We start from the raw sequence: 10629 nt of genomic DNA, 5'->3' as shown, positions 1-10629 counted from the left end.
AGTGGAGAGTTCTGAAGTGGCCAGCAATGAGTCCAGATCTAAATCCCATAGAACACCTGTGGAGAGATCTTAAAATTTGTGTTGGGAAAAGGCGCCCTTCCAATAAGAGAGACCTGGAGCAGTTTGCAAAGGAAGAGTGGTCCAACATTCCGGCTGAGAGGTGTAAGAAGCTTAATGATGGTTATAGAAAGCGACGAGTGTGTGTCACCAAATATTAAGTTAAGGGTGCCAATAATTATGTCCAGCCCATTTTGGAGTTTGGTGTGAAATTATGCCCAATTTGCTTTTTTTTCTTCCCTTTTTGGTTTAGTTCCAATACAAGCAAAAGGGAATAAAAATGTATTACTACAATCCTTTTCTTTGATAAATACTTCATTTTCTAGAAAAATTTCAGGGGTGCCAACATTTACGGCCATGACTGTAAATAAAAAAAAATATTTTTATTGAACACCTAGCTGCTGAATATTATTATTTATTGAGCATTTGTGACTACTGGTGGAGACACTACCAGTTAGTCTGTGCACAGTTGGAGAGTGATAGCAGTTACAATTGGCCTGCACCCCAGTTTCTTCATTATATTGGAAACAGGCAAAAGTTCTGCTTCAAAAACATTGCATATCCTAAATAAAGACACCTTAAATTATTTAGACACCTTTCTGCCACCAATGCAACCTTTGGGTCCGCACTTTGGTAAAACCTGCCTAACCATGGTCAGACATTAAATGATGGTGTCTATCAAATGCCCATATAAAAACCTTAACTTCTAAGGGTAGTATCACCCAATGATCAGCCCCTAAAACTCCAAACTCCAGACTAGATGAATGCTGTATGCAAATTGGCTATAAGGGATCATCTCACAGACTCCTTGGAAACTTTCTCATAAATGAGTCAGGTGGTTCAACTGAGAAAGAGGCACCAACTTGTATACAGAGTGCCCATTCTTTTAGCCACATGATTTAGACTTCACGGGAGAATGTTCAGTCAGTGCTACTGCAGAAGTAGTCTCTCAGTAGTCTCCCCCAAAACATTTTGGGTAGCTGCAAAAGAGATTTCCACAATGTTGAGGGGGAATTGTGGCGATTTATCAATATTTCTGAAAGGCTTTGTGTGTACAGCCCTCTTCAGGTCATGCTACAGCATCTCAATAAGGTTATGGCTAGGATTCTGACTTTCATTTTAAAATGCATATAATTTTTAACTATTTCTTAAAGGGGTTATCCAACATAAGGTGATTTTAGTACGTACCTGGCAGACAGTAATGGGCATGCTTAGGAAGGATCTGCGCTTGTCTTGGGGCTAAATGGCACTGTGGATATCTTTTTGTGAACTAGTATTTCCTGTCTGACTTTTCTTTTTTTTTTATTACAAATCCCACAATTCCATTTTCCTCCCTCCCACACATCAGCCACCCCACCCATTGAAACAAAAGATCTGTGGTTTTCAATCAGGGTGCCTACAGCTGTTGCATTAGTTGCAGTTAATGTCTTTATCGGCACTAGTCTGCTGATCCTTCACAAGGCTCAATCAATCGTGTGGCCATTTAGATACAAAATTACGAGCCACACATTCCATTTAGACAGGGCGATAGGTGTCCGACAATGATTTTATTGGCCGCACAAAGAGGAAATTCTCATCCCTGATCTTTATAAAATCCACGCAGTATATCTCTAGTGATACCTGTTATGTGCAACAGCAATAATGATTGTCACTAGAGGAAGGTCTAAAATGTTTCTCACAGTTGGGAAATGTTTAACAGGTTAAAAAAAAAAAAAAAAAAATACAGACTTGCATAAAAGATTTGTTTACAGTATTTGGCCACTTTCAGATGGACATAACACAAGTGCTTATTGGCCCCTATATTACGGAAAGTATTGATGAAACACAGGGTGTTCGGGTGTAGAGTCCATAATATGAGCGAAATGAGGTACGTATCTACAGTACAGGTTTTTGTTGTCATTTTCTACAGGAAAGTGGCTATCCATCAGCCATGTTCATTTTAGCTATCAATACTGTCAGGGTACTGTTTCTCCTTGCAGAAAACACCAGCTGCAGAGTCTTACATGATAGACTGATAACACCTATGATATGTCACTGGGGAAATTACAGGGGTTGTGGCTGATGAGCCATAAATGTCACTTTCACGGATACTAACAAAAACACTTTCCTGAATGGATTTTCCTAGAGGCTTTGGATCTTACTGATCAATTGTACTAGTTTGTCCAAACCTAAGCCAGCAAAAAAAATAAAAAAAAATAATAATAATTAGAAAGCCAGGTAGCCACAAGTCGAATAGAGTCTTGCAACAAGGCGCTGTGTGACATCATACAATCAGTCTTTAGTGTCCCCTCATCTCCCCCATGTCACATCCAGCTTGAGGGGACTGTAGCACTTTTCCTGGTTTACCATTCACAGCTTCTAACATTTTTCTCACTTAAAGGGGTATTCCGGGAATTTTTTTTATTTGACTATCCTACAGGGGCTGTAAAGTTAGTGTAGTTCATAATATAGTGTCTGTACCTGTGTGTGACAGTTTTCTCACAATTCTTCTGTGATTTTCACTCCAATATTTATTTTTACCAGCATACAAAATGACTGTTGTCTCAGATTTTTCCCAGGTTGCAATGCGGCCGAGACCTGACTCACTAGTCAGCTGATGACAAGGAGCCTGTCTGCTTCAATGGGTGGAGGGATCGCTTGGTGGAAGAGAGATCAATCTACAACTAATGCAACAGCTGTAGGCACCCTGATTGAAAAACACAGGCCTTTTGATGGATGCAGCTCATTTATGTTTCAATGGGTGGGGTGGCTGATATGTGGAAAAGCTAGCCACAGTGTTATGGTAATCTCACAACATAGCCATTTATCCCCAAGACAAGCGCAGATCCTTCCTAAGCATGTCCATTACTGTCTGCTAGGAATGTACTAAAATCACCTTATGGTGGATAACCCCTTTAAGTAAATGAGATGAGCTGCAATACCAGGTACATCTGGTGTACAACACTGTGCCTAGTTAGAGGCTATAGCACAAGCACTGTCTCTCGATCAGGGGGCCCTCTGATTCCTACCCAGCATTTGAATGGAGGGCTAGCCGAGCATGAACTCCAGCACTTCATTTACTTTCTAGTGTAGTGTTTCCCAAGCTTGGTCCTTTAAGGGGTACTCCGCCCCTAGACATCTTATCCCCTATCCAACTCATTCTGTGCTGTAATGATAGCGCAGTGCCGCAGCGGAAATCCCGGGGGTCCCCAGCAGCGGGACCGCGGCGATCTGACATCTTATCCCCTATCCTTTGGATAGGGGATAAGATGCTAGGGGCGGAGTACCCCTTTAAGTACCCCAAACAGGTCATGTTTTCAGGATTTCCTTAACCTTTCACAGGTAATATAATAGTGGTGATGCTTGGTGCACTGACCATAATTATTTCAAATGTGACATCCTGAAAACCTCACCTGATGGGGGTACTTGGGTACCAGTCTTGGGAAATACTGTACTAGTGGACTGATGGAGACAGCCAAGTACAGATCTCAGCTAGCCCATATAGAGTGTTTCTCAACCTGGGGTACAAGCAGTTCTCCAGGGGGTACTTGGAAAAAAAATGGTAATGACAGCCACAGCCACTGGTTACTGGTCTGGACAACTTTGAAAGAAATGGTAGGCTGACATCACTGCACCGAGGAGCGGAGCAGGAGGACAGAAAAGGTGAAGCTCAGGCACTGGGCTGCTTTGGGTAGTAACTACCATCAGCTTTGTTGCTACACTGCCCCTGTAGACCGGAGACCTACTGCTATGAGCCATAGCAATAGGTCCCCAGACCAGAGGAGCACCAAAGCCAGATAGTATGGTGGCCTACAACTATATATGGGGGCAGTTTGTGGGCTTAAAGCTATATTTGGGAGCACAGAGGGGGCCTAACAACTTTATGGGGACACAAAGCGGGTACTATTACTGTGTGTGACAATAAACATGGGGATTGTAAATAGGTGGGTATTTTACTGCAGAAAGGAGCATGAAATGTTTGTTTGGCTGGTTCTGTGGAGAAGTCTTGTATGGGAGAAATTTTAATGGCGGTCTAGGCCAGATAGTGAAGAAAAGAAAAGTAAACAACTCCAGTTAGAGAAGACGTCACCTGTAAATTGGGGAACTGGGGAGATAGGGAGAGGAACAGGGACCCTGTTATAGAGGAAAGTAAAGCATATGAATTATACTATAATCATTACAAAACGTCACTAATATGGGAGTACAATTTTATGGGAATGGGCTGTCAAGGGGTACTCAGGCAAAAAAGGTTGAGAACCACTGGAATAGACCACAGATATAAAGGTCCTGGAAAACTCACTGAACTTTTCTCCAGATAAAGTTTATATTTAATCACTATAAATACTTGGCAGGGTGGCATTAATAAAGTGTACCTTATAAGGCTGGAATTCCACTATTTATTTTAAAAGAAAAATGCCAAGAAAAACTCTAATTCTGCTGAATGGCGTTTTTTTATGCCAAAAAACGCTGCGGCTAGATGTTAGCTGTAAATCAATGAGAAATCGCATAATTCTTTTTCCACTTAGTGTTTTTCAGTTTGGCTTTTTTTTTTTTTTATTCTTTTGGCATCTTTTCACTCTTTCAGCTCTTTGGCGTTTTTGCAAAATCGCAGCATGTTGAACCAATGGCGTTTTTTTCCTGAAATCCTGGCATTTTTCTCCCATAGAAGTCTATAGGAGTAAAAAAATGCCATGGGGGTTTTAACTTTGGCATTTTTTATACTTTTTTTGGACTTTAGCAATCCAAAAAAGTGATGATGATATATTTTTAAAAAAAATTTCTTAGGGTACCATTAAAAATAAATTAATAAATACATTTATATGAGAGCAGGGCACTAAAAATGTAGCCGACAATAATAAAAATGTAGTGTGTGCGTTTTCACTTTTTACATTTTTTTAGGTAGTACTACTACTCCCAGCATGGAACACACTGTTCCATGATGGGAGTAGTAGTACCTGTACTAATTGACAGATCGCCCGTGTCACTTCTGACACCCATTGCGATCCTCCTGTATAAAGTATAGATGAGGCCGGCCGCTCTTTTATGGTCCCCTGCACTGCCGTATATATACACACCTATTCATATTTCCTGCAGAGAGCTGTGATTGGCCAGATAGTCCCAGCTAATCACAACTCTCTGTGGGAAATATGAATATCTATATATACACATCAGAGCAGGGGACCATAGAAGAGCGGCCGGCCACATCTATACATTATACAGGAGGATCACAGCGGGTGTCAGGAGTGACATCTGCTGTGATCTTTCCTTAACTGCAGGTACTACTGCTCCCAACATTGAGCACACTCTGCTCAATGCTGGGAGCTGCAGTACCTACATTTATAGACAGATTGCAAAAGGTGTCAGAAGTTACACCTGCTGCGATCTGTCTACTAATGCCGGTACTACAGCTCCCAGCATGGAGCAGATTGTGTGTAGTAGTACCTGCATTAAGGAAAGATCACAGTGGGTTTCACTCCTGACACCCGATGCGATCGTCCTATCTATTGCAGAGATGCGGAGCGGCTCTATACAGCGTTCGCATCTCTGCACTATACTCCGGCTGGCCAGTGATATGAATAAAACATCACTTGGCCGCAACCATCCGGCCATTCCCCACTCTGGTCGGAAAATATGAATGAGTGATGTGAATGTGTATTCACATCACTGGCCGGCCTGCTGTATAGTGCAGAGATGTGAGCGCTGTATAGAGCCGCTCCGCATCTCTGCTATAGATAGGACGATAGCATTGAGCGTCAGTGTCACACCGGGGCAATCTGTCTATTAGTACAGGTACTACTACTCCCATCATGGAACAGTCTGTTCCATACTGGGAGTATTAGTACTACAAAAAAAAATTGAGAAAACAAAAGTTAAACACACACACTTTATGAAAAATTAATTAAAATTTCGTTATTAAAAATGTAAATCAATTATTGTTTTTTTCAGAATATAAAGGCAAAAATGACATTCTGGGGGAAAAAAAAAGTATATAAAGTATTTAACATGATTTTTTTTTTTTTTTTTTACAGATGCTTATGGCAATGTATGCCTTTACAATGGCACACATTGGAGCATTCTAAAGATATGCATCAGTCAATCTCCTAGATCGATTAAATGCAGTGCGAACAGAGCCTTCCTTCCAATATAGATGCCATCACAGTTGTCACCAATGTTCTCAACCAGTAAAAATGTTGCAAATCTACCTAAGCGGTCGATCACAAATACAAGGATCTGTCCAAGCTGGAAACCCATCTGGCACTCTATAGGATCAGATAGGGCATGTGCAGGACCTGTCAACTTACCAAACAGAAAACAGGTGCATTTAACTTTTTAAAAAGGGTATTCCGGCCATTGACATCTTCTCCTCATCCAAAGGATAGGGGATAAGATGTCTGATCGCGAGGGGGCCACCGCTGGGACCCCTAGAGATCTCTGTGCATTCTATGTCGGGCTGCTGCTTCAGTCTTAGAAACCTCTGTGTTTAAAGGACTGCAGATGTGACATCATGCAACACCCCCTCTATTAAAGGACAACTGTAGTGCAAGACATATATATTGGCGTGCCTGGGCTGCAAAAATAAACAAAATAAACTTTAACTCACCTTCCTACGCGCCCCTGTCAGTCCGCTACCGGCCTCACAGTCCAGCGGTGCTAAACTCATTTAACTTCCTGGGGACGGAGACATCACAGAGCCGTCGGCGTATCACCGGCCGCAGCAATGTCTCGCCCCCGCCGTTGATAGGCTGAGCGTCATGTAAGGAGATCTGGCCGGCTTCTTACATGACAGTGCGCTCAGCCTATCACCGGCCAGGGCGGGACATCGCTGCGGCCGGTGATACGCCGATGGCTCTGTGACGTCTCTATCCCCAGGAAGTTGAATGAGGTTCGCACCGCTGGACCGTGAGGCCGGTACCGGACCGACGGGGGCACGTAGGAAGGTATGTCAAAGTTTATTTTGTTTATTTTTGCAGTCTGGGCACAGCAATATATAAAAGTCTTGCACTACAGTTGTCCTTTAATGTCTACATTGGCGTAACATCACGAGGGGGCGGGGCGTGACATCACGTCTCCAGTCCCGGAAACACAGAGGTTTCCGAGAGTGAAGCAGCAGCCCGGCATAGAATGCAAGTGCTGCACGGAGATTGCGGGCGATCAGACATCTTAACCCCTATCCTTTGAATAGGGGATAAGATGTCTATGGCCAGAATACCCCTTTAATTCAGAGCAAACCTGCCAGAGGGAAACTATGGCAGACATATGTGAACTCACTAATTCTGGAACAAAATCCAGGCAGATTTGACACTCAGAAGTAGAGTTGGTGACAACCAATACAGGAGCTGTAATTCCTCAACCTTCTCAGAAACAGCTGAATATAATGTTTAACAAATAAACAAGATAAATGAAGACTTCTATTAAGGCTAAGATCACATCTACATAGGAACTCCATCATAGAATCTGTTCAACAACAGACACCAATGGGTTCCGCTGACTTTGAATGAGGTTTGTCAGGTTTCCGTTGTTTTGCAGGAGTTGAGCTGAGGAAAAACTGATCTGTTGTAATTTTTTTTTTCTCCACTCGTGTCCTGTCACTTGAACAGATTCAGCAGAGGGAGATCAAAAGCTAATGTGAACGAAGCCTTGCAGATGCCTTTTAATTTTATATAATGTAGACGTGTGATGTGAACAGCCTGTCTGTTCATAAGGCCCCATCAGAAAATATAGATGGGGGAACAGACTAGTTTTTACCCTACATCCAAATTAACCCAATTCTAACAGGACATGTTAGAAGGGTATGTTCACACTACGGAATTCCTACGGTGTGAACCTTTGCATTGGCGTGAATGGGTCTTCCGGGGACCAATTAGCACTGCAGAATTTGATCTGCCGAAAAATGTTCATTCTTTCGGTGGAATTAAGGGCGCACTGCATTGCCATCAATGGTGACGGTGCAGGGCCACACGGTCCTACTGCCGAAGGAATCTCCGTAAACATATATTTATAGTGTTATTGTCATTTAAAAAATTGCTGACACGTCAGATAGACATGTCAAATGTTATAATCGCTCATGGTCTGAGTGTTCAGACTATCTCTAGATATCACTAGGAGAAGTGCACGGTGGCACCCGGTGATCTCCATCCAGATGGGCTACCTTATAAGTCTATGGAGCCCGTTCAATATCTAGAGAGAACTTTCAGACTGGGAACAATCAAAACTTTTGACCTCAATGTCTGACAAGTCAGTAGTTTTTCTAAATGACAGGGACACTTTACCAAGATAACCCCCTTCTGAGTAGGGTCCAGATTCTTCCGAATGCACACTAAACGGATTGCCTGTGTAGAAAATCGGCAGTGAACCCACAACATAAATTGACTTGCTGCAGATCTCAAAATCCACACCGCAGGTCCACTTCAGTCAGGAACATTGCTGCTATGTGTAAATGAGATTCTAAAAGAAAAAATCCCCTCTACTTAGCTGATACTATAATCTGCCACATGGAAACATGTCTAAGGCTGGGTTCACACCACGTTTTTCAAATACAGTAACCGTATACGGTTTTCCGCAAAAAACGTATACGACCGTATCTGAAACCGTATACATAGAGAATGCATTGTAAACCGTATTCCAAATGTTGTGTACGGTTGCATCCATTTTGCCTCGGTTTTGCCGGTTTTTCAACCGTAGGCAAAAACGCTGTCGACCATGTTTTTGCCTCCGGTTGGAAAACCGCATGCGGTTCTTTTAACATTGTTGTCTATAAGAACCGTACACAGAATTTCAGAATACGGTTGCACACGGTTTCTCTAATCCGTTTTTGGAGTTGACACATGCGCAGATTGTAATTTCAATAGAACAATAGTAACTTTATTAAATTGCTGGAAAACTAAAACCAACAAAATAGCAAAACCGTTGGCAAAAACTGATGCAAACGGATAGAACCGTACGGGGAAAAAAACGTATACGTTTTAATTTGGAGTCATACGGTTGTATACGTTTTTTTCCCATACGTTTTTTAGCGGAAAACCGTATACGGTAACCGTATTTGAAAAACGTGGTGTGAACCCAGCCTAACACCATACTAGGATCTCAGGACCTCCATTCGCTCAGGTTTACCACCACAATACCCAGCTTTGGATACAGTTTGAATCCTTCCATGATCTTCTTAGCCCGCTCGGTACTAGACATGTCGGAGCGTCTTTCTTCAGTCTATTCTGGAGTAGAAGTTGTGGAGATTTTTCTACTTTGGGGAAGGTTTCCTCCTGTGGTGGAATAGATGCTGTAGAGGTGCAACAAGTCCAGATGTCACAGGCAGCACAATACACTGGAAGCTGCAGGCACCTGAATGATGATGGATGCCAGCTGACACCTCAGGTACCTGTACCCCAGGCTGGGTGTAGACCAATCCCGACAGTGAATGTAACTGGTATATACAGCCTGGCACCAAGAAGGAGAAGCAGCTGGGGGTCAATGAAGGGACAGGGTAACAGTGAAGGGCAAAGCTAAGACAGCACCCCCAGGGTCGTGTACCTTCCTGTGCCGGTGACAAATGCTTGGCTCCCGGTGATAGCTGGGACCTGTCCTGTGTGTCAAAGTTTCGCTGGGGCAGATTCTTGCCTGAAGTACCTGACAGCGGAAGTCTGTGGTTACTATTAATGCCCACAATGGCGCCTTTACATTGACCGTAGTACAAACGGCCTTTTAGATGCTACAATTCCGGTTGGGAGGCCGCTATTCATTATCACGTATCTCGGGCTTCAGATAAGAGGATTTATCGAAGCAGCTACAGCACCTCCTCCCACTAGCCGTAACGCCTTGTGAGTGTAACCAAACTCAGTGACACTCCAATGCCAGTCAGGCTACTTCCTAACCGACTCGTTCTAAACCAATCAGAAACCATGTTGTATATCAGGACGCCTTTAATGGGCGTGGCGTAATGCAGAGAGGTTAGGTTGTGAGCAAAACGTTCTAGTACAGAATATGCGCGTCACTCTGCCCAGCAACATGACGGTCCTTAGAAACGGATAGATGTGTACGGGAAGAGAGAGTGGACAAATTAGCTCACTCTTGTCTATGGTACAGAAAGACTAGTCCTCAAACTGTGGCCCTTCAGATGTTGCAAAACTACAATTCCCAGCATGCCTGGACAGCCTACGGCTGTGGAGGGCCACAGTTTGGGGACCACTGCACCTCGGTCACCATTATGGCACGATAATGATTCATGATATACTAAAAATAAATGATGCATGTGTGCTTTAATATATTGGCATTGAAATGTACTGTATTTAACCCCTTAAGGACACCGCCAGTTTTATTTTAGCATTTTCGTTTTATCTCTCTTTCTTTCTAAAAATCGTAACTCTTATATTTTCATCCACAGACTAGTATGAGGGCTCGTTTTTTGCGCGACCAGTTGTCCTTTGTAATGACATCACTCATTTATGATAAAATGTATGGCCCAACCAAAAAAAAATATTATTTGTGTGGGGAAATTGAAAAGAAAAACACAAAATTTTGAAAAGTTTCGTTTTCACGCTGTACACTTTATGGTAATAAATGACACATTTTCTTTATTCTGTGGGTCAATACGATTAAAAT

At 42.7% G+C, this 10629-nt stretch overlaps 1 protein-coding gene across 1 annotated transcript in view; it reads right to left on the bottom strand.

The window, feature by feature from the left end:
- PDE6D (phosphodiesterase 6D) overlaps window positions 1-9929 on the bottom strand; it is an 86423-nt gene extending 76494 nt beyond the window's left edge. Inside the window, exon 1 of the mRNA XM_056565541.1 lies at window positions 9173-9929. Within this exon, the coding sequence (XP_056421516.1) occupies window positions 9173-9219 (47 nt within the window). The 5' untranslated portion in view covers window positions 9220-9929. The remainder of the gene's footprint in view (window positions 1-9172) is intronic.
- Between the last annotated feature and the right edge of the window lie 700 nt (window positions 9930-10629).

Source organism: Hyla sarda, chromosome 3, assembly GCF_029499605.1.
Source record: "Hyla sarda isolate aHylSar1 chromosome 3, aHylSar1.hap1, whole genome shotgun sequence".
Classification (NCBI taxonomy): Eukaryota; Metazoa; Chordata; class Amphibia; order Anura; family Hylidae; genus Hyla; species Hyla sarda.
This window is presented reverse-complemented; position numbering and strand designations above follow the sequence as displayed.